Raw genomic sequence first — 25,745 nt, 5'->3', positions numbered from 1 at the left:
TGGTAAGGCTTTGGTTTATCTCAGTTTTATTTCAAAGCCTTGATTTCCACATAACCATATTACATTTGACATATAATGTGGATAAGTTTTAAATTTTATTGGGCCTATTCTTCAGTTCTAATTTGTTAAAGCTTGTTAAATGGGCTTAAATGGGTATCTTTATATGGGCCTTGACATAAGTTTATCTGACTGACCAACTCTCAGATTAACGGGTATGGATTAACTTCAATATCAAGTCTGTGTTTAAGTATATAGGACAGTAGAAAGAGAATTTAATGATTAATTAATTTTATATGAAGATCTGATATATAATGATAAAATAATATAATATAATTGATATTAGAATTTTATGTGAAAATTCAAAATGGGAAAATCGTGAGGTCAGACATAGCTGAAATGATTCTATTAGGTAAAATTTGATTATGAAGATTTAGACACCATCCAAATTGGAGAAGGTAGGGTTATAAGTGTCCAAGTTGCTAGCTTGATATCCTATGATAATAGTTGAAAATATTGTTGGGATGGCAAAAGATGAGAGACGTTCAAACAATCGTAGCTGGATGTCGATAGTTTGATAGTGATGGCTTGAAAGCGGCGGTCCGGGAATGATGGTCGGGCGATAGCGGTATGATATCGAAGGTCAAATGGTAGTGGTTTGATGTCAGTGGTTGGGCAATGTTTGTTAGATGGTAGTGCTTGGCCTATGGCAGCTAGACGGCGGCGATCCGACTATTGTGGTTGGGTGGCGGTAGTATAACGTTGATGGTCGCATAGTGATATTTCGACTATGGAGGTCAGGAAATAATCCAATTATGGTGGTCAAATAATGGTAACGATGGACGACAATGGTAGTGTAATGATAGTCCACAATTATGGTCGACCGAAAATGGTCCAATGATAGTGATTAGGCGAAAGCAGATCAACAATAATGGTTGGGAAACATTGATTTAATAGAGGTGGCCAAGTGGCAATTGCTGGCAGCAATAGTCAAACACCTATCATTTCTTGACGGTGTCCAATGGTAATGGTCAAGTAAAGCTCATGGATTTTCAAGCCCCTAAGCTCTCTCCAATCTCTTGTCTAGACCCCCTTCATAAAAAGAGTGAAAGCCTATTTATAATTCTTAAAAGTGACATTATTCGTAAATATAGCCAAAATTCAAAAAAGTTCCATTAGATGACTTGTAGTGGTTCCCGTGATCATAAGGGGTTTTTAAATATTTGAATTCTTTCATGATGTTAGGATTAAGCAATTTGATCTCATTAAAAGTCTCATTAAGATGATTAATTTGACTATAAGCATGTCATATTTGAAGATCATTTAATTAATACTATGATGTTTCGGCTAGGCTTCAACTGCTTTATTTGGGCTTATTTGTGTCGAATTAAATCACTTATGGTAACATTTTAATTTTGGCATTTGGGCAGTCGTGAATTTAATTTTGTAAAATTTTAATTTCAAAATGCATTGAGGTTGCAATTGATTAAGTGAATCTTTTAATGATGTATAGGTTACTTCTAATTTTATGGAGCTGAAATTTTGCCATTTGAAAGAAAATTCATTGTAGAGGCCTTGTTAAACTCAAAAAAAATATAATATATATATTTTTAAATATTGAACAATGATCCCAAAAATTTTAAAAAAAAATGTTAGAAATGAGTTGTTCGGGCTAGAATTGAGTTTGGAGTCGTGTTAGCTGGCAAATCAGCTAGACACCAGTTGCCCACCACCCAAACTGTTGCGGTCACGCTACCGTGCTCACACCTTTTTCCTTAAACTCTAAAAAATTTCAAAAATTTATTTCTTTCGGATATTAGACTATCCCTTTATTGGAGTTGGGTAGAGGCTTGATTCTCATATGTAGGATCCAATTTTTCTCTATAAATTGAAAAAAATTATCCCATATGAGTTCAACCATTGAGGATGATCAAAGCCTATAGTTCCCATTGTTAGGGCAAATTATTGGGTCAGGTGACCGGAGGCGGAAAATAAGTTCGGACATCCAATAAAAATTTGCCGCGTCACCTTGCGCTTTAGTTGCGCTTTTTGACTTGCGCTTTGGTTGCGTTTTTAGTTGCTCTTTGGTTGCGCTTTAGTTGAGCTTTTTGACTTGCGCTTTAGTTGCGCTTTACCTGCGTTTTAGTTGCGCTTTAGTTGCGCTTTAGTTGCGCTAATTTTAAAGTAATATTTTATTAATATCCGGACCTATCTCTGCGTTCGGTCACCGACCCAATAATTTGCCCATTGTTAGGCTCTAGATTTCTCTTGAAAATGTATAGATTATTATCGTTGGGTGGAAGAAATTATAAATATTGATTTTATCAAATTTTCCTTTTTAAAATCACGCTTATAAAATTTTATGATTTGTGATCTCGTCAAAAGATTTTTTATTTTTTATTTTTTTAAATAGATGACACGTTTGTATACTTTCATGAATTTGTCATATAAAAATATTATCATTTGATAGGTTAGAAAATTCATAAACTACAATGTATGATATATATTAAATTTCTCATTGCAATCTTCAATAATTTTTTTAGACTCTTATACATGCCAAAATTATTTTATTTGTATGCTCCAATTGATGTGTATATACTTCAAACAAAATTTAAAAAATGATAAATTCTCGAGTAGTTATTGGTCAGAAATTCTTGACTTCTCTTATTATTTGAACATATACTCATTACATACTCTTGCATGAAGATGGTGGAGGAAAGGTTTTGTTTAGGACGGCTTTCTTACTGCTTCTTAAAACAGCTTTATAGTAAATAATAATATATTTTTATTAGATAGCTGCTTTTTGAAGCAGTACAAAAGCCGTCTCAAATGAAGTCTATGTGTTATGATATTGATTGATAACGTTTCATTAGCAATTATGATTTGTTTGCTCTTCATAATAAGTTTTATCTTCCAAGTGATCTTGTGGCTTGTTGCGTCCTGGAATATTCGCGGCGGTAGAGAAATATATAGTTTAACGTCTTAGCGTTGTACGAAGATCCAGCACACAATCAGATAAGTGAGAGGGTGTAGCGTTCATAAGAGACATGTATCATGGCTCCCTCGAATTAAAGATAAATGTTCATTATTCCATAGATTATTATTTCATTTTCAAAGTCATGACCATAACTATGCTTAAAGAAGATAAAGTTCAGATAAAAAAGTTTAAGGAAAGAAATTAGAGTTTATTATTCTAATCAATTCTATATTGCAATACTTTCGCAAGGTAGTTTATTTCGAAAAGAAATAAAAGATATATAGAAGTTTACATGTTGAGATTCACTATATTCAAAGTATGAGATAGTATATATATTTTTCTTTTAGAACCCAAGGGCACGGCCATACATAACATAGAAATCACATTTGGAAAGGGTGGACAATTAGCTAGAGCATGCACTGTATCGAAACTGATTGCAAAAGAGGGTAAATCGGCCACATTAAGATTATCATCTGGGATGTCCATTTGATATCCAAAAACTACTTAGCACCAGTCGGACAAGTGGGTAATGTTGGGGTGAACCAAAAAAGTTTGGGTAGAGCCGATTCTAAGTGTTGGCTAGGTAAGCGTCATGTAGGAAGAGGAGTATGTTCATGGTTTAACCATAGCTGCAACCGCATAGAGATCCTCTTAGTTGGGCAACAGTTTGTTGCATCGTGATCTCTTCCCGACAACCTTAAGTCTACATGGAACCAAGTCTCTAATAAAGATAGGTCAACATCTTACCCTTTGATTGAAGTGGTGGGCTACCCTTTGGTGGTAAAATGGATTGCTGGAAAAATAGCAGACAAATAATGATGATACCAGTTGGTTGAAGCTAGTTGGGCGACGAATGTTGAATGGCGTTAGCTGGTATAAAATTTCGAGTTAGATGACGAAAATCACATGAAACTTATGGGACGTGGATAGTTTAATGATTAAAAAGGTTGGTAGAGATAATCGACGTCAAATGTTAATCAAAACACCATAGTTCATTAGACTCCTGCTCTCTCTAAACTCTAGCTAAAGCCCCCTCATATGAAAAATGATGGTCTATCTATAATATTTTGGAAGTGACCGTTTTGATTACTTTGACAAAAATTTCATAACACTCCAGCGGATGATCAATTTTAAATCATTTTCTAATATATTGTTCATTTAACATTTAAGTGCCTTGAAGATCAAAATCAAGCGATTTTAGTCTCGTTGAATTTGTTTCATTGAGAAACTCGAGTTTATTATAAGCATGCAATATTTGAATGTCGTTTGGTCATTCAATTAATGTCTCAAAGTTTTCAATCATCCTTCAAGTTGCTTGATTTGAGTTCATTTGAACACGGGTCATATCACCGTTAGTTTTATCTTGTCTAGGTGCTTAATTCAATTATAAAATTGTTAAAATTAGAATTTAGAGCTCAAATGATCATGAATAAATTTTTGATAATCTCCAACATAAGTAATGCAATAAAAATGGTGTGTGTATGTGTGTGTGCAGGGGCGGAACCAGCTTCAATTTTGAGGGGGGCAAGTACAATATTAAAATAATTAAATATTAAAAATAATATATTTATAAGTTATTTTAAAGTCTAAGCAACATTAGATCTCAGCCTCATATGTTCAACTTTTCTCCAGGTTTTGTTTTTTTTCTTGTACACTTGGCTAAGCGCCACGTGTTCGGGGCCTGGTTTGCAGGAAGATAAGCACGTCTGTTCTGTGTTTTGGGCCTTATGACAGAAACAGTCACATGCCATATGATGTTTGCACAATACATTTAAAAAAAAATGCAATTTTATTAAAAAAAAGGAGTGATATTATATAATTTTAATTATGCTAATTATAGAAATACTGTTCCAATAGTTTACATATAATTGAGGATGGGAAGCAGACAGATGGCAAATATATTATTTTAAGTATATGGCAAACGCTATATTTTATGTTGAAGCAATGAAGCCTATCATTGAATAGCAATATCTATGTCTCATTCCTATTATTTAACCAATTGAAGATATGCATCAATAGGGGTGTCAATATTTAATTCGATCAAAAAAAAAAAATTTGAATTTGGGTCAACCCGTTTTGTCAGGCTGGTTGGATTCGTGTTTTATTTTCTGACCCGTTTCTAAAATCGGGGCCGGGTTTGGTGTGGCCTGAAAATCCCAAATCATCCTGGAAATGACCCGGGTCACCTGGCCAGCAGTGATATGCGATCCCATGCATGTTCGCAACACTCCTGCTATCACGACAGGCCCTGCTCACTCTCAAACTATGCAGTGACTCTGCACTATGCTTGAGTCCAATCTGCGCTAGTGTCGCATGTGCCCACACTGCGCTTGCATCCGCACCCGGACTCGTTCCCTCACCGCATAGGCCACGCTCACCCCATTCTGCTGGTTGTATTCTAGATTAGCGGGTTGGGTTGGATTAACCAAGTAACCCGACGGTCGGGTTCGGGTCTGAATTTCAATCCCGTTTGTAAAATTGGGTTGGGTTCGGGTCAACTGAATTGAACCCAAGCCAATTCCAAATTCAACTCGAAGCCGACCAGCATATCCATTTTGACTCCCCAATGCATCAAGTTAAAGGAGAAAAATAAAAATATTGGAGTCTATGGCTCAAATTAAGTTAAAAAAAAAAAATTGAATTTAGTTTCATCAAATTTGGATTGAAATGAGCAGACCTAAGATTAATGAGTTTAAAGTTAGAATTTTTTCGATAATGTGGTATCTATTATTTATTTGTATATAAAGATCTATCAAATAGCTTAAATTTTTGTGCAAGGCTATTGACATCGAATCAAGCATTGGAGCTAGCTCAACAATACATGAAGATCAAGCAAAGTGGAGTCCATATGGACTAGAACAAGGAGGACTAACAAGAACCTAGTCAGCCTTGATCTAATTGATTTCCCCTCAACCCTTTTGATGGAATATAGATAGTTGATGCGGCGATCCCATCAATTTTTGACCTTCCAAATCCAAGGGACCATTAGAGAGGGCCCTTGAGTTTGGCAATTTGCAAGGAGCTCGCTGATCTAGCATGCTTCTATTCTTAAAATTTTGATAACATTTAGAACTTATTACAGTTGTTGTAAGTTTCACAATCATCATTGATCAATCTATATAAAATGAAATTATTATTTTTGAGGAGCGGATCAGTTTATCGCTATAAAAATGGTAGAATTTTTTCACCATTTTTTTTACCCCAATTTATTTTTTATTTTTGATATCATTTGAGAAATTATATATTTTTAGACCCCGGTTTAAAATAATAGACCTACTTAGAACTATTCTTACCATCTCAATCATAAAAATATTAATCATTAATACAATCAATTTGCTCTTGATGTTGATATCTATAATATAAGCGAAAATTGGAGGAGATGCATATTGTTTGATTTCAACATAATTCATAGCTAATTAAATTTATCTAAAATGAGAATAAATATTTTTTTCATTAATTTTAATTAATAATTAACTTTCTATCTTACCCTAATAAAAAACAAGAAAAAAATTCTCCACAAACCTAAACAAAAAAAATATTTACATTATTTTATGTTTCCTAAAAAAATAAATAAATGATTTATTTTTTCCATTTAATTTCCTCTTTCAACACCTAAAGCAAAGTTATTTATCGGCACCACATTAAATATGGATTAACATATAAACCATATAAACCGCATATATTTATATATATAACCTCACATATAATATTTAAATATCTCAATTACATCAAATATATGTATATATACAATTTGTTATATAAACAAATGTCAAAATTTGGATGGTATATCTATAAATTCATAAAATTATGTGGACATATATATAAAATCTCCTTCGATTGAATAATTAGTGATTAAAATATGTGCAAATGCAAGCATTAATTAAGTTGAAAAAACGTTACTTATCGTACATATCAATCCTAATCTCCAATTTATTGCTTATGCTAACCCTAACCTAATCATTTAAGGGCAAGCAAAGATCTCATTAAAAAAAAAGTAGTTCATCTGCCATCTAACTAACAATTTATTATCTGTAAGCTTAAATTTCAATTTTTTGTAAGCAGAGTTCAATGTTCCATCAAGAAATTCTCCCACCAACAAGGAATTAAATGGTGCCGTTAATCAATAGATTGATGAGTCGATCAATAACTTCCTCTCATTGCGTGGTCGGGTCGGCAGATCAAAGATGGCAAAGGACTGACCTGTCTTTGAACAGGGAATACGTACAGACCTTTAAATTGACCAAAAACCAACTCTATCATATGAATTTTTTGTTGTTGGAACTCTTTATTAGTTGATATGGATAAGAGGATTATGCATATATAATGCGTCATGGAATATTCTCGATAGTAGAGAGAGGTAAAGTTTAGCATCTTAGCTTTGTACGAAGATCCAGCATACAAATAAATAAAAGATAGGGGTGTAGTACTCATAAAAGGTATCAAGATTTTTATGTGAAAAATTCTGAAAAGGAAAAAAACCACGGGGTTTGATCCAGTTTCAATAAATCCATTAATATTGATTATAAATAATACCCCTCCTCGGATGTGCTAGTTCAGTGTAGCAAATGCACATTGTATAGAGCTCATTATATGATAATTTATCTTACAAAAGTGTTGGCATGTCTATTTGGCCAGTAGGACTATAGTTGACAAGCGAAGATGGTCGGAGGGACTATAGTCGGCGGACGATGGTGGTCAAAGGGATCTTAGTTGTAGTCGGCGGGCGATAGAGGTCAAAGAAACCAAAGTTGGCGTATGATGGTGGTCAGAAGGACCGTAATTGACGGGCAACAAATTAAGGTCAGCGGGATAGCCAGCGGGTGACGATGGTCAGAGGAACCGTAGTTAGCAAGCGACTGTGGTCAAAGTGTAGTTGGCGAGAGATGGTGGTCATAAAGAGCATAGTCAACGGGTGACGGTGGTTAGAGTTATAACAACCCAAACTCTTAACTATCGATATATTGTCCACTTTAGCCTAACGGCTTCATGCTTTTGCCATGTTGGTGTAATTTCCCAGAAGGTCACTCATCTCGGAATTTCTCTAGGATGAGCACACTTAACTTTGTAGTTTCTTGATAAAATTCCGACCATTAAGCAATTTTTTAGTACAAAAAGTAAAAGTTTTCTACTAAAAAGCTGCTTTAAGAAACATAAAGAAAGTCACCCCAAACAACATCTAAGTTTATGTTGCACATTTTCTACACAAAACAAATGTTAATTTTCAATAAAAACTCATATCAAATCCTTGGCGATAATGTTTTAAATCTAAACTTCCAAAAAAAAAAAATCAAAACATTAAAAAAATCTCTTAAGCCCAGGAGAATAATAGCCATGAATGAATAATCAGCCTCTAAAGATGAAAGGGGCCATTCTAGCACATCTTGATAAGGTGGGCTCAACTAAACCTATACGGCTATACCCCCATCCACCTTATTTAATAAAAATATAAAATAATTAATTGCATAATGCAATAATAGAATCTTCTATTATTGCCCTATGCACCTATATTAAAAAATTCTTTTTTTTTTTTCATGAAACATTATTGTGAGAGAACATAGTTGCAACATATTTATTTAAAAATATTTTTTTTCTTACTTTAGTGGCTACAAAGCCGTGCTTTGTTTGCCTTCAATTAATAAGCAAAGTGGATTTGTGGACTTGGTTGAAACTCTGGAAGAGATCTATCCAAAGAGAGATTTCTTTTACTAATTTGTGATATTGATTGCTCCAACGCATTAGTTAGAATACAGATTGTAATGAATTGTCATGATAAATGCATTATATGTTTTCCATATCTTGCAATAAATTTTTATTTATTTTGTTAAATGCGCTTTAATTGTGATTAATTAGATTTAATTACACAATTATTATGTTAGCATGAACAATTTAAATTGGTGTAATTGTGAGTACAATTTGTGTGCTCACATATGCATTTAAGGTATTTAGAAGGTAGTTTGATGGGTTTCAAAAGATGATTTGTATATAGTGGGTCCGCACAGAAGGATTCACCCAAATAACATTAAGCTCATTCATTTCGACCCATGAATGAAGATCACCCATCTCTAGGATTAAGTATTCTGTGCGGACACCCGACACCGGATACCGTCCGGAGACAAATCAGAGCACGCCATGTCAACTCCTTGTTGTGTACCGTGGCTGTGTATCTGATGTGTACTGGGTGATGTGGTGCACTCTGATTCACCTCCAAATGTAGAACTACGTCCGGTGTTCACAAAGAATAATTTCTCCATCTCTGGGGCACCCGGGTCTTGCCAACCAAACTACCTGTTGTTCATTTCAATTATGTCATATTAAATGCTTTTTTTTTTTAGTTTTTTTATATGAAAACTCTTGTGCACTGTATAAATTTTTTTATTTGATGGATAGATCTTCGTAATACTCAGATATTAAACTCTATATATCCCCACTTCGATCCTTCTGACCTCCACCGCCATGCAACATTCTTTTTTACCCCTATTTCCTGTCGACTACGGTCCTTCCAACTTTTATCACCATACAACGATATTTATGACCCTCGTCTACTGCCGATTACGGTCTTTTCGATCTCTATTGCCTACTACGGTCCTTCTGACCTCCATTGCCAAACAATGATCTTTGTGAGCCTTATATTCTACCGACTATGATCCTTCCGACCTTCGTCGCCTACTATAGTCCTCCCAACCTCCACTCGTCGCCTACTATAGTCCTCCCGACCTCCACTGCTAGACAATGATCTTTCTGACCCCTTTCTCCTACCAACTATATCCTTTTGAACTCAATCGACTATTATGGTCATTCCACCTCCACCGCCAGACAATAGTCTTTTTGACCCTTGTCTCCTGCTGATTACGGTCCTTCCGACTTCTGTCACCTACTATGATCCTTTCGAGCTCCACTGCTACACAATGGTCTTTCTAACCCCTATCTCATACCGACTAAGGTCCTTCCAACCTCCATCGCCTACTACAGTCCTTCTGACCTCCATCGTTAGAAAATGGTCTTTCTGACCCTTATTTCCTGTCGACTACGGTCCTTTAGACCTCCATTGCCTACTACGGTCCTTTCGACCTCGACCACCAGGCAACATTCTTTCCGACCCCTATCTCCTGCTGACTACGGCCCTTCTGACTTCCGTCATCTACTTTGATCCTTCTAACTTCCATCACCATACAATGGTCTTTTTGACCCTTATCTACTATCGATTACAGTCCTTCTGATATCTGTCGCCTACCACGGTCCTTCTAATATCCATTGCCAAACAGCGGTCTTTTTGACCCCTATCTTCTGCCGACTACGATCCTTCAGATCTCCGTCTTACTACGGTCCTTCCGCCCTCCATCACCAAAAAAATGGCCTTTCTGACCCTTATATATTGTTGCATATGGTCATGCCAACTAAACAAACATATCAATACTTATTCTTCCAATTTCTACCATGTAATACATTATATATGATGTATATCTATTATATCAAGCAAATGCCTTCCCTCCAATGAAGAGCATTATTTGTAATCGACTGCAAATAATAGTGGATTCATTCAAACTATGCTAGGCCCCGTGGTTTTTCCTCATTTTCAAGGGTTTCCGTGTAAAAACTATGGTGTATCTTATGAATGCTATAGCATCTCTCTTATCTGATTACGCACTGGATTTTTGTACAATGCTAAGACATTAAACTTTATATTTTCTCTACCACCGTGAACATTCCAGGACGCAACAGAACTCAAACTTAATAATCTAATGAGCTCGAAACTCTGTTCGAACTCGAACTTGACTCTTTAAGCTTGGCTCGTGAGCTCTTTAAGCAGTCAAGCTTGAGACGGCTCGAGACCCAACTCAACTCACTTACACCCCTATTCAGGTGAGAAGCCATGATTTTTTTTATGTGAGGGCATAAATCATTAAAGTAAAAAAAAATTATCTACTTTTTTTTTATCGGGATTTGGAACCTCTTGATTGGTAGGATTCTAATAGGAGAAATGTACATTAATAAGAACAGGAGACCAAATCTTAATAAAAGTTCACTTGGCAATTCAAATTTGCCCTTCTCTTTCTTGGCGACCTAATCTTCTTTCTTCCATTGATATAAATAAGAGATTGAAAGTCCACAGTATTATAATCTCTGACTTTGACCTTCATCTCTTCCAATAATAAACGAAACACGGTACACGGTTTGACTGTTATATAGAAAAACAAATCGACAAAGGAAGTCGATGGAGAATAAATAATAATCTAAAAGGAGAAAATTAGCAAATACTTTAGAAAATAATGGATCAAAGTTTTAAGTGAAAAATAAAACCACATTGAAATCCTTTAAAAAAATAAAATTAGACTTATAAAATAATGAGATGTCTTTTGGTGTAATGATTGAAGTTTTATTAGAAATTTTAAAACTAAATGTGATCCTATATGAATACGGGTGACTTATTGAGAAGTTACACCAATGAAATAACGTCATGAGATTATTAGACTAAAGTGGATAATATTCATATAGTTGAGAGTTTGGGTTGTTATAGCTGTCGCCCTCCATTTTTGCCTACCATTGTCATTGTCCGTCGCTGCTCACTGCTTGTTGCTTGCTTGCTTGCTGTCGTTGCTACCTGTTATCCCTGGCATTCGATTACTTTAAACCAAATATAAAATACTTATATTTCTATTATACTCAACCAAATAATTTATATGTATTTTCAATATATTATTTTTATTTCATTGTATTCTTTTTATATTGAATTTCTTTTCAATAAAACGAATATCTCCTAAGAATATTTGAAGTGCACAATATTATTAAAGCCAAGATAGTTAGACCAATTTTTGCAAGTCTCCTTTCATATTGCCCAAAATTGCCTTCCACTCTTAGGTTTTATTTTTTTTTTTTTTGACAGTTTTTTATCATTATATTTTTACTATTTCTCAAAAAAAATTTACAAAAAATTTACTTTATAAAACAGTAAGAAAGTCATTCTCAACGAAACTTTAAGGTTCTTTTGGGACAAATTTTTTTCTACTTTTTAAAATAATTTTTTATTACAAAAATTTATAATACAAAAAATTTTTTATTAAAAAACTGTTTTAAAAAATAGAAAAAAAGATAATCCCAAATAAAACTTTATAATACATTTGAAAGAACTTTTTTAATATCTTTTAAAATAACTTTTTAATAAAAAAAATTTTGATCTTAAAATTTTATATTAAAAAATTATTTTAAAAAATTAGACTAAGGTTCACACGTGAAATTTTTATATTCTAGAGAGAGAATGAGCGGCCAAGGAACACTTTGGTCAGCTGTCATTGCCATAGCTCTCCATTAAATAAGCTTTAGGGCTCGAATCCCGATAGAGAGAGAGAGACTGCTCACCTAATTATCAATGAGAATGCCACTTAGGATGTTTTAAACTCTCATTAGCTTAATGCAATATATGCTATCCGTGAAATGGTGATATAATCTAATTTTTTATTAATTAAGATGGTACAACATTATTATAATAATTAGACATTAAATTAAGGAGAAATTATATAAGTAATAACATATATTTTTTAATTATTAAATTCATTTATTTATGCAATTCATGACCGATACGTCCTTAAAAAATTATCTTGATCGGGCACGAATCTCGATGCAAAATCAAGTTGGAAACTTCAAAAATTAAATCAGAGACTATCCGAACTCCGATTTCAGCAAACTTACAATCAAACTGAACATCTCGGAAATACGAACCCAACGACACCAAATTCGACTCAATCCGAGCCCAAATGGGTCTGAAAATCAAGGGTATGAAACACTGTTGGAGCGTTTGAACCACAATTTGGTTTACCAAACAATTTCCAAACATGACGTGCTTATATATAGTCGATTCGAGCGGCTCGACGAGACGAATCCAACGAGCCCAAGATCGCTGAATTCTGACACCATTAAGACCTTCAAATGTCTTACGAAGGGTCCACGATTAAGGGATTCAATATCGGTCGTCCATCCAACCACTCCCCATTTACCCTTGATCTCTCACCTATTTACGAGCAATGTCACTCCATAAATCTATAAATAGACCCCTCATTTCTCTTGAGAGGAGGAGGAGAGCAAGAAGAGAATAAGGAAGAAGAGAAGGAAGAGAAGGAAGAAGCTCCTCCTCGACCATCGCCAGATTTTCGTCGGAAAACCACTTAAGGCCCTCACCTCCACCTGACCACCGCCTGACGTTGTTGCTCCGCCGGACCACCACTTAAGGCCCTTACCTCCGGCGAACCACCGCTTGACGTCGTTGCTCAGTCGGGCCACCACTTGAGGCCCTTACATTCGCCGGACCATTGCTTGACAACCACTTGAGGCCCTCACATTCGCTGGACCACTGCTTGACGTCGTTGCTCCGTCGGACCACCACTTGAGGGCCTCACCTCTGCTGGACCACCGTCTGACGCCGTTGCTCCGCTGGACCACCACCTTAGGCCCGGACTTCTTTCGGACCACCACCTGAGGCCTGGACTTCTTTCGGACCACCACTTGAGGCCATGTGCTCAACCAAAACACCACATGAGGGCTGAACTTCTACCGAACCACTACTTGAGGCCTTGAGCTCCACTAGGCCATCACTTGATGCCCAAAGTTCTCCCAGAATATTGCCCTTCAACTACGGTCTTCCTAACTCCGGTCTCCTGCCGACTACAGTCCTTCTGACCTCCGTCGCTTATAATGGTCCTTCTGACCTACATCGCCAGACAACGGTCTTTCTAACCCCGGTCTCCTGCCAACTACAATCTTTCGTACCCCTGTCTCCTGCTAACTATGATCCTTCTGACCTCTATCACTTACTACGGTCTTTCCGGCCTCCATCCTATTAACTATGGTCGTGCCGACCAAATAAAGATGTCTATATTGTAACTCCCACCATGTAATGTGCTCTATATGATGTACATTTGTATCATCAAGCCAAGGCCTTCTTACAAGGGAGGGCCTAATTTGTAATCGACTACAAATACTAGTAGATTCATTCAAACTGGGCCAGGCCACGTGATTTTTCCCCGTTTTTCAGGGGTTTCCACGTAAAAACTCTGGTATCTCTTAGAAATGTTGCACCCTCTATCTTATCTGATTATGTGTTGGATCATCGTACAATGCTAAGACGTTAAACTATATATTTTTCTACCACCGCGAATATTCCAGGACGCAACAATGACCAAATTATTAAAATTTGATTTAAAATATTATTAATTAAGAATTAATTGTAAATTTTGATTTGTCTGCATAAATTTTTAAAATAAATACATAATTTTATAAATAGATCAAATTTAAAATATTTCATATGTAATTACTCCTAAAATTAATTACATATAAAACCAATTACAAATGGAATTTTAATAAAATAATAATAATGAATATTTAGTTTAAAAATATTCAGACTCACAATGGGATTGGGATATCTAATATTTAATTTTAAAAGAAATATAATGAGCTCGAACTTTTTGATAAATAGTATTCTCTAAATTAAAATCATTATTGATTCAGTACTTATTCATATAAAAAAATGTTTTATAATTAATTTTATTATTCAATACTTATTAGAACTAACCATCTTTAGTCTTTAATGGATATAACTCTTTCCATAATAATAGTGCGCATTAAATATAAATTAAACAAGCCAATCAAAATATCATTTTAATGTAGCTTTAAAAATGAGAAAAAATTAGACAATAAATAATAAATAAATGCACTTATGACATTTAAAATGAGAAAAAGAAAGCTAAAAATCATCATATCAATTTGTTTTTCAAATAGAGCTAAAAACATTAAATTTAATTTTCATTTAAATATAAAATAATTTTTTATAAAATTTCCCTGCATATAAAATAAATTTTTATAAAATTTCCCTGCATCATATATATTCATCTCAAAATAAATTAAATATTTTAAAATATATCTGATCAATACTAATCATATTTTTTATTTAATTTTTTTATATACTTTTTTTTTTTAATTTTCAAATATTATTTGTATACAAGATATTTTAAATAAGACATACTCATAGTCTACAATCTACATGCATGCATTATTATTGCAGCACACACCTTGCACGCAAGTATATTCCACCTACTTCTACCTTCAAGTCCATGCCGTATTAGAGATCATTATGTTTTGTTGACTTTTTAAAGTTAATTAGTGGCTAATTAAGATTTCATTTGAGACTGACTTTCTTATTTGTTCTTAAAAATATTTTTTAGTATAAAATTTAAAAATTTTATACTAAAAAATGACTTTATTAAAAAAGAATAAAGAAAATCATCCCAAATGAATACTGCAAAGTTGTTTTAAAAAATAATAAAAAAAACTATCTCAAACAAAGCTTAAGTTTTCATTTGGGACGGCTTTTTTACTGCTTCTGAAAATAATTTTTTAGATTTTTGTACTAAAAAATTCTTTAAGAAGCATTAAAAAAGACGTCCCAAATGAAACCTAAGTGTCTAGGATTAAGTGATTAACTTGTTCTAATAGCTTAGTTTGAGGGGTTGGATGACCTAAATGTCTTATTGATTTATTAGGCTTGTTAAAGTAGGCTTGTGGTCATTATAATACATGAAAATGTCACAATCGGCATATGCATTTATATAAGTGTAATTTTCTTGCTAACAAGTGGCGCCGTGTGAATATATTATAGGAGGATCGATATACATACATAGCATGTAGCACATGCAAAAGGATGGAATTTGTATGTCTAGTTAGGAGTGTCAATTCGGGTCAACCGGTCGGGTTCGGGTCGAACCCGGAACTGACCCGGCTCTATTCGGGTCAACCTGAACTAGATCCGTTTTTAAAAAAAGGGTCAGGTTTCTGGACCCGAACCCGACCTGACACGAATGACTCGGGGTTGACCCAAAATTGCTAGTTTTGGGGTCAAAAATCGGGTCAATCTTTGATTTTCGGGTAAAAAACGGGTCAATTTCGGGTTAAATATGAGTTTTCGTGTCACTTTTGGGTCAATTTCGAGTTGCTGGGTCAACCCGAAACCGACCCGATTTTTTAAACGGGTTGATTTGTTGAACCCGAACCAGACCCGTTTCGTGTTCGGGTTGACCCGAACCGGATTTTTTCGGGTCGGATTTGGGTCGTGTTTCGGGTCGTCTCAAAAATTGACACCCCTATGTCTAGCTAATAATTTAACTTTATTATTTACATAATATATCAATTTATTAATATGAGGGTGTTGTTTTGAATGATAGTTAAAGTTGAGTACCATATATGTAATTAGTGAAGTTTCAATAGTAGATGCTTTTTTTTGCTATTTATGTAAATCTCTATATATATTATATAATGCACAATATCTTTATTGAGTATGCGTATTTTATTGAACGAACAAAATGCAGAAAATATTTTGATAAATAATTTTGACTTTATGATGAAAATAAATTTAAAATATTATCATTTTATTTGAATTCAAACTGTTACTATATGTTTTGCATTTATGACTAGAGCACCAAAAATTACAATAAATTGTGTTAATATTATTGTCCATCCAACATCAAATCCCAACCATCTTTCTAACATTAATAATAATAATAGTAGAAAGTTTTTTTTTTTTTTTTTTTTTTTTTTTTTTTTTTTTTTTGTAACGGGTAAACACCCACTATCACCCTCGAAAAGATATTTGACGTTGTGACTAATTCTCGGCTTGGCAACAAGAGGCACCCACCCCAAAAACCTCCTAGCTCACACTTGATTGAGCCCCACTTAAGAGGTGTTGCCGCTCGAGGGAAATCGAGCACGGGTTTGTGGGTTTCCAATCATACTCTCCCACCAACCAAACTAAATAATAGTGGGTATAGTATAAAGTTTCAATAATGACTCGAATTATATATATAGTCAATTGAATTATTATTCAACCAAATAGCCCCTCCAAACTTAGCTCATCTTGGCCTGTTGGTTGAGAGCTTATGCTCACAACTAAGAGGCCTTGAGTTCGAGTCTTTGTATATGCGTTATGTGTATGAATTTGTCTTAAATGATCCAAATATTCAAAAAAAATAAAAAACCGTTCCAATGTAATTTTGATACACAACTCTCCTTGGCCTATTGGTTGAGAGCTTAGGCTTCCAACTAAGAGGTTCAGGATTCGAGTCTATGTGTATGCGTTGTGTGTGTGAATTTGACTTAAATGACGTAAATGTCCCAAATTTTTTTTTTGATTCAATGATGAGGTTATCTGACTCACGTGACAATATTTAGGTTGCTGCGGTGGAAGCGAAACGCAAGAGCTGTATATAAATTGCAAATCCCACACCCAACTTGCACATTGACCCCTTTTCCTTAATCCAGAGTACCCCTCCGCCCTTTCCCCTTCTCTGTCTCGGATCTCGATCTTCATAGAGTTGCTGGGAAGAATCAAGAAACCGTGGATATACGGTTATTACAAAGCTTAAGCTAAGAGAACTGAAGGTGCGAAAGCTTCTACATTTATATCTCTGTAACTTCGTGCTTGGTTTCATGGGTGGATCGGGTTATTCGGGATTCAAGAGAATAAACTGACGGATTTGTTGATTTTCCTTGTTTGTTCAATTCAAAAAATAGTAATTTTGATTTTCGACAGCGCATTCCCAATTCTATTGTGCCCCTTTTGCTATTTTCTTATATCTTCGCCGCTGTGTCTAATATTAGCATATTCAATTTCGTTTCGGTGGATTCCTTGTTAAATGCGCTGCCTTTGCCTGAATATTTGTTTGCGGAGATGATCGCATATAGTTTTGATCCTATCATGGCACCCGACATGTGATATTCTTCTTTTTAGGTTTTTTGGTGAGGTCGCCATCTTTTTTACATTGAGATTTTTTTTAGATCTGTTTGTGCTATAGGAAGATTCTTTATATTAATGTAGGGGTTGCAAGGATTTTTTTTTGCCCAAGATATTGATAGGATCTGGTTGAAGACGTAGGATATGAGAATTTTTTGCAGCATGACATTTTGAATTGCCTTTATCTGCAGGGTGATTGTGATCGATTGTATTTTCTCCTTGATTTTGGGGGAAATTAAACTATCAGCACGATGGTTGCTTCAATTGCTACCTCCGCCTTCTTTCCTGTTCCATCTTCTTCTTCTGCGGCGTCTTTGAAGAATTCAAAGACCATTGGTGAAGGTTCAGAGTCATTGAATGTACGGAGAATTGCTGCTGCCAAACCTGCTTCATCTTCCAGTGCCATGCAGGTTAAGGCCAATGCCCAGGCCGTTCCTAAGATCAATGGCTCAAATGTTTGCTGGAAACCTGAAACCCTGAAACATGACGAAGATGCCCCCTCTTCTGTCCCAAGAACATTTTATAATCAATTACCCGATTTGAGCGTGCTACTTGCCGCCATCACCACCATCTTTTTGGCAGCAGAAAAGCAGTGGACCCTCATTGATTGGAAGCCAAGGAGGCCGGACATGATCGCCGATGCATTTGGTCTTGGAAAGTTTGTTCAGGATGGGCTTGCTTTCAGGCAGAATTTTTCCATTAGGTCATATGAGATTGGAGCAGATCGCACAGCTTCTATCGAGACGTTAATGAATCATTTACAGGTGAGATTAAAAGGATTTGTGTGATAATTATTATTATTGTTTTATTTTTTTTGTGTTTTTGAGCTTAAGAACTTTTTTTTTCCCTCTTTTTGCAGGAGACGGCACTTAATCATGTAAGGATTGCAGGCCTTATGGATGATGGCTTTGGTTCCACACCTGAAATGAGTAAAAGAAATCTTATATGGGTCGTGGCTAAAATGCATGTTTTTGTAGAAAAATATCCTGCATGGTGAGTTCCTGTTGTTTGATTTTTGTCCTTCTGCAAGAGCTAACTAATGCATATTTTGTATGTATTATATCTTCCTTTAACCAGTATTTCTTCTTAATATAATTTCACCCGAATACAAATCCATTCATTAAAGTTTTGTGGAATAAATGATCCATCATAACAATTTTTTCTTCTCCAGCAAAAAAAAGAAAGAAGAAAATTAAATTATGCATAGACACCACAATCACAATAAGATCTCCAACCAAGTCCCATATCTTCCAAACTTCCTAGTAAACTATTCATTATACCACTGGATAGCAAGTAAGTTTATACTCGACCTACACTTGGCGGTTGCTTTGAGTATGGGCCAGTTCAAATGGTCAGCCTCTTGAAAATTCATGCCCAAGTTCAATCTTACAATTCGTTGAACTCTTTGACCAAAACCAAACTTTTTTTCCTTTTGGTTATGTTGGGACAACCAAGTAAGTTTATAATTTATATTCAAATTTTAGGTTGTGCTGGGTTTCTAGTGCCTTATAAAGGGATAATTATTATGCGCGGATGTTGAACGCCGTTCGGAGACCGACCAGAATGCGTCATATCACCCCTTGCTTGGTACCGCGGCTCGGTACTGCTAATGTGGCACATTCTGTTTGGTCTCCGGACGGTGTTATGCATCCATTCTCCGCACAGAATAATTTCTCCTTATAAAGCCCAACTCAGCCACACAACAGGCAGGTTGGGTTTCTTGTGCCTTATCAGTTTGACGAATAGGTTACAGCCTTACAGGTTATTGCCTGAAACTTTGTTTTGTGAGGTTTGCTCAAATATGAACAGTGAATTGTTCTATTACATAAGACTCTTTTAAAATTATAAATTTTTTTATTCTAGGGATTTATGTTGTTTGTTCATCTTGGCTCACTGCCTGTCTTTTCAATGGAACAATGTAGTGCATACTTGATTCTATAATTTCCTAGTATTGCGTGGCAGTTAAATATCAAATTATGCTATCTTAGTTAACCATGTTGTTTTGTGGTGCAATACATGTCTACTGTAAATTTGTTTGTTTTGACATGCAAACTTGATATATGATTTCTCAAGTTAATACTGTCACTATATGAGCTCTGTTTAACGACTAAACAATGGTTACCTGGTCATTAATTTCACTGTAAAAGTTCTTCTGGCAGTAAATTCACACTTTTTTTGTTTTTGATTGTCAATTACATTGGTCTTGATATTTTTTTCCATTTCAATTTGTTTGCAGGGGAGATGTTGTTCAAGTAGATACTTGGGTTAGTCCATCAGGTAAAAATGGGATGCGGCGTGATTGGCATGTCATTGATTGTCAAACTGGTGAAAGTATAGTAAAAGCTACAAGGTTAGAGCCTTAACGCTCACCCGCTTTTAATATGTTTTGGCTTTATATAATCACCGAAGAGTTACCTACCATTATTGTAGTTTGCAATTGTTATTATTATTAGAATTCATGATTTTGTTTGTATTTTATCTTATTTTTTTCTCTGTCTAGTGTTTGGGTGATGATGAATAAAAACACCAGAAAGTTGGCTAAAATGCCAGATGAAGTTAGGTCAGAAATAGGGCCCTATTTCATAGAGCGTGCAGCTGTTGTAGATGAGGATAGCAGAAAGCTTCCAAAGCTTGATCATAACACTGCACAACATGTCCGAAAAAGCTTAACTGTAAGTTTGAGATTCCTTGTCATGGCTAGTCCTGTTAGTTTCTGTTTCAACAATCTCATGCATGCGTTAATGGTTTAAATTTTCTCTTTTCTTTTCTGGATTTTCAGCCTCGCTGGGGTGACTTGGATGTCAATCAACATGTGAACAACGTCAAGTATATTGGATGGATTCTTGAGGTATTCTTATCCATTATTTTTATATTCCATAGCGTTCATGTCATTTTTTAAAACACCTGATTATCTTGCAGATGTAATGATTAATTAACCATAAAGTTACTAAGTTTTCAGTGCTTTAATCAGTTGAACCAAATAAAAGTGTATTTACCCCATTCTGTTAATGGAGAAATTATTATGTGCGGAGTCCGGATGGCGAGAACTGTCCGAATTTGCTGCGTATTTACTAAGGATTTGCTGATACTCAGGTGTGAGTATTTGCTGAGTATTTTGTGAGTATTCGTTGAGTATTTTGTGAGCATTTGCTGGTTTACTGTGTATTTACTGAGTATTTGCAAATACTCAGCAAATACTCAGTAAATACGCAATAATCCAAACAGTTCATTCCGTCCGGACTCCGCACAAAATAATTTGACCTGTTACATGTTCCATAATGATTATTTACATGCTTGTATCATGAGTGACAGGCAGATAAAATAGCTGATTGCAAAGTTGAGAGCCGAAGATATGTCAATGTTAAAGTGGATATTTTGCAAAAATTATAAAGGATAAATTAAGGAACTACTAATTCATATGGGTAGTTGTTGGAGTAGCATTAATTAAAAATAAAGCAATTGAAAATAGATTTTATTTAGATGGTTTGGACATATAGTAGAAAAATACACCCATTATATTGATAGATAAAATTAATATAAATAAATTAGAAAGGAAAGAAGGTAAACTTATGATTATATGAGCATATGTTATTTGAAAGGATTTGTGAAGACTAAGATTTGACACCTTTTATAACACTTAACAGGAAATAAGGGAAAATAAGGATTCATAAAATTGAACTCTAAATAGTTGGATAAAGTTAACGATGATGTTCTAAAATTAGCATTACATCTAGAATTTAAATAATGATCTGATGCTCCTTTTTTGAGGAAAAGTTATGCAAAAATGATGCATATATAAGTTATGAAAGGTAGTTCTGGATCTTTATTGAGAAATGTGCATCCAAATATAATCAATTAAAAATAGTTTTGATAATGGAATGCATCTATGATCTATCTCAACAGAAATTTTTTTCATAACTATTTTCTTGTCCCATTGGTGGATAGCACTAAGTGTCTGCTCAGAGAGATTATTCTGTGCAGACATCAGCCGAGAGAACCATCCGGTTTACGCTTAGATACCGAGCGGTATTGAGCCTCGGTATTAAGCTCGGTACCGAACGTGACGCATTTTCATTGGGGTCTATGCGGAGGTCTGAACTCCGCACAGAATAATTTTTCACTCACAAGAGTACAAGGTTCCAAATTGTCAGATATTTAATTACAATGAGTACTTAATCTACATGGCTGCGAGTGTCATACTAGTCTTGAAGTTCTTTATATATTGACAATTGACTGTTTAGTTTTTCTTTCCTTTCTATATAATTTCTTGTCATCATGAAAGGTCTGCAAGTCTCTGAGTTCTATCTGTTTTGAATACTTTTAGAGTGCCCCAACTTCCATCCTGGAGAGTCATGAGCTTGCTGGCATGACTTTGGAATACAGAAGAGAGTGCAGAAGGGACAGTGTGCTTCAGTCTCTGACCTCTGTCTCAACTGAGTGTTCCGACGGATTGCAAGGTACCACCATGGAATGTGTTCACCTTTTACAGCTTGAGAACGGCGATGAGATCATTAGGGGACGTACAAAATGGAGACCAAAACGAACTGGGCTTCAGCAACATGGAGCTCTCGCCACTGCGAGCACCTGAAGCACCAAATCAAACTGAAGCCCATATTCTGCTGCTATGTCCATTCCCTCTACGTCCAATCAGTGCAAAATTGGGAATTGTTGAGGGAAACACAACGAACCTCAACTGATATTTGTCTACTAAGAGATGGAGAGGGGGTAGTATCATATTGGTCATTCTTTGTTTGTTCTTTCTTTATTATTATTCTTCTATGTCTCTCTATATTATCTCATAACTTGGGGCCTCATACCTGAAGCTTGCCATATGTAATTAATCACAACGTTGTTATATTGTTTATGCGTATTCCTCTTGCTGCGTTGGAGGCCTAGGAAAGACGATGTAGAATTGCTATTTTTACGTTGAGAAAGCATGTTCATTAATGGTCTTACTATTAGCTATAACTTAATGTTGGTGGCACGCCGAATTTTTTTACCAACGGTGTTTTGATTTTGCCTTCTTTTGGGACCGTTTTTTTATTGCTTTTTAAAATAATTTTTTAGCACAAAAATTTTAATTTTTGTATTAAAAAATTGCTTTAAGATGTTGTAAGGGATCTGTCCCAAATGAAGACAAAGCCTTGATGTGTTGATGGCATGTGATGGTTGGTCTATTGCTGGCTGGGGAAGGAGCTATTATTTTGTGTGGATACCGGACGGTTCTCCAGTTCAAGCGTGGTATATTTTTAAAGTATCGTGATACATTTTTATTGATATCTGGACGGTTCTGACTCAGTACAGAATAAAAATTCCTTGGGGAAGATGACAACTTTCCAGCCTGGGAATTCAACAGGGAAAAAACAGCTGTTGTTGCGGTTGGCGCTTATTCAAAATTAATTTGGATGCTTCTTCTGCTTGTCTCCTTTTTCTTACTTTTTCGCTATCAACTTTGGCATCTGCTGTTCAGCCTCTTGTCGGTTGTAGGAAGAAAGAAAGTAAAAGAGAGGAGGAAGGATAAAGAACTTCCTCTGGTTGCAGGCATAGAAAATGGCGATGAATTGAATTCATAGTACGAGTTCAACACCTTTGTTAGTCTTTTTGCTTCTGGAAAGAAGTGGAGAGAGGCTGCCACATAAATAAAAGCTGGTAAAAAGAAATATCGTCACTATGGTGGCCAGTTCTGTAAATATTTTTACTTTATAAAATCATCATATTATAAATTAAAATAGTTAATGTATAATGAAGTCTTATATAATCTAAAATCATTTCTATTTTCTTGTGCATCCACTTAGCCTTCAATCTAAAGATTTTGAGAGAAAATAGTGAATCATAATGGTGTTCTATCAATCATCAAGTCATAAAGGCTAGAATACTTCTTATTGTGTTATAAATTAAATAAATGTTTTTCTTCAATAGCTATAGTTCTGTTTTGAATTGTATTAGTGATTCGAGCTCCATTAAGAATTACTATAACGATATAGTCCTAAGGGCCCTAAATGTTCTTGTGTGGGACATAACTTTTGGAAGATGATGCTGGTGCTCCTTTTATTATAGCTATTGTACCTTCAAAAACATCCATTTTAGCCCTGTTAGTAGCTTGGGATTCTCTACAAGTTTGAAAGACTTATTATTAATCTATGTAGAATTAGATTGTGTATATCTGTTGTCATGCTTGCTGGGGGGTGCAGGGGTCCTCCGACTATTTGGGTTCAGGTGTACAACGCCCCTGACTTCGTGTACAACGAGCACCTCTGTGATGCGTATCTGAGCGCTCCAGGGATGTGTACCTGAACTTCCCAGCACTGCATTGTTCGCTGTATATTCCCCATCGCAGTGCTATCAGACGAACCAAATGACAAAGGTTGAGCGTTGCAGTGCTGCAGAGCTGCAAGACGAACTGGTAAGGGTGACATCCCTTAGTGATATTAATTACTTTTCTTTTTTGTTTCTTTTGTGAGAACGGTGTAAGAGATAAGGGAAGCAAGGAGAGATTGAGAGAGAGAGAGAGAGAGAGAGAGAGAGAGAGAGAGAGAGAGAGATTTGTACTTATTTCTCCTAATTTTCTTAGTATATTTCTTGATGTGGTGTGACTCCATGATTTTTTTCTCAATTTTATTTTTTTCCGCGTTAAATCTTGGTGACCTTTACTTTTCGTTGCATTTCTGGATTTCTTGTTTTATCTCATCACATGTTTTACTTCCATCCCTAACAACTGGTATCAGAGCAAGGTTGTTCAGTTCGAGTGGGAGTAATGACTGAAGAAGCAAGATACAAGATTGACAAATTCAATAATTTAAACTTTGCATTATGGAGGATACAACTTAAAGATTTGTTCTATCATAAGAAGTTGTATTTATCATTGGAATGAATCACCAAGAAGTTGGATTCTATAATTATGAAAGAGTGTGAGGTTCTTGACCAGAGTGCACTTGGTTTTATACGACTTTTAGTTTTCTCATCTATTGCATTCAACATTCTAAATGAGATGACTACAATAGATCTCATGGTCGTACTGACTAAATGTATGAGAAGGTATCAGCTTCAAACAAAGTGTTATTGATGAAGAGGTTATTCAACATGAAGATATTGGACAAAACTCCAATGGCAGAGCACCTAAATAATCAGAACATTGTGATGAGTCAGTTGTGTTCATTTGATGATGGGATGAGGGCATTATTATTATTATCTTTGTTGTTAGAAAGCTAGAATGAGCTTATTACTGATGTAAGTAATTCTTCAGGAAGTTCATAATTGAACTTTGAGGATATTGTGGAGTTAGTACTTAATGAAGAGGTTCACAGGTGGACGAACAGTGAGTCTTCAAATTTTGTTATGAATGTTGAAGCAAGAGAAAATGGTTTAAAAAAATTTCCAAGTAGAGGAAGATCTAGATCAATGAGAGGAAATACTATTTTAGGTAGAGAAAAAGTTGCGTGCTAAAGATGTAAAAATAAGGGTCACTTGAATAAGGACTTTGTAGTTCAAAAGAAGGTTAGTGGTGGAGGTTAAGATAAAAAACTTTATGCAAATGTATATGCAAAAGAATTTCAGTTGGATTCATTAATTTTATCTATGGATAATTTTGAATCTTAGGTTATAGATTCAATTACTTTATTTCATGCAAGTTCTAATAAGGATGCATTAAAAACTATACTAAAGGTGATTTTGGCTAAAGTGCATTTATGAGACAACACGCACTACAATATTATTGGATAAAAAAGATGTTTATATCAAAATGTCAAATGGGTCAGTTTGGAGACTCAAGAATATTAGGCATGTTCCTTGTTTGAAGAGGAATTTAATTTATGTGAGTAAGCATGCAAACTCAGGCCATGTGACATTATTCACACGAGATATGTGGAATGTGGCAAAAGGGGTTATGGTCATAGCTCATGGCAATATTGAAAACACCTTGTATGTTATCAACAAAAAGATTAGATTTTATTGGAGTAGCTGGTTTAGATGTCGATGGAGGTTTTTGGAATCAAAAGCTTGGTC

General features: G+C 35.1%; 1 protein-coding gene across 1 annotated transcript; it reads left to right on the top strand.

Annotated features, from left to right (window-relative positions):
• Nucleotides 1-17,235: 17,235 nt before the first annotated feature.
• Nucleotides 17,236-22,702, top strand: LOC110111960 (palmitoyl-acyl carrier protein thioesterase, chloroplastic-like). Its single transcript, XM_020844030.2, has 7 exons — nt 17,236-17,392; nt 17,936-18,508; nt 18,604-18,737; nt 19,981-20,094; nt 20,245-20,416; nt 20,524-20,592; nt 22,069-22,702. The coding sequence occupies exons 2-7, from the start codon at nt 17,996-17,998 to the stop codon at nt 22,330-22,332; spliced, it is 1,266 nt and encodes a 421-aa protein (XP_020699689.1). The 5' UTR covers nt 17,236-17,392; nt 17,936-17,995; the 3' UTR covers nt 22,333-22,702.
• The last annotated feature ends 3,043 nt before the right edge of the window (nt 22,703-25,745 follow it).

Source organism: Dendrobium catenatum, unplaced genomic scaffold (genome assembly GCF_001605985.2).
Source record: "Dendrobium catenatum unplaced genomic scaffold, ASM160598v2 fragScaff_scaffold_1482, whole genome shotgun sequence".
Classification (NCBI taxonomy): domain Eukaryota; kingdom Viridiplantae; phylum Streptophyta; class Magnoliopsida; order Asparagales; family Orchidaceae; genus Dendrobium; species Dendrobium catenatum.
Note: the sequence above shows the minus strand (reverse complement) of the source record. Positions and strands in the feature narration are given on the sequence as shown.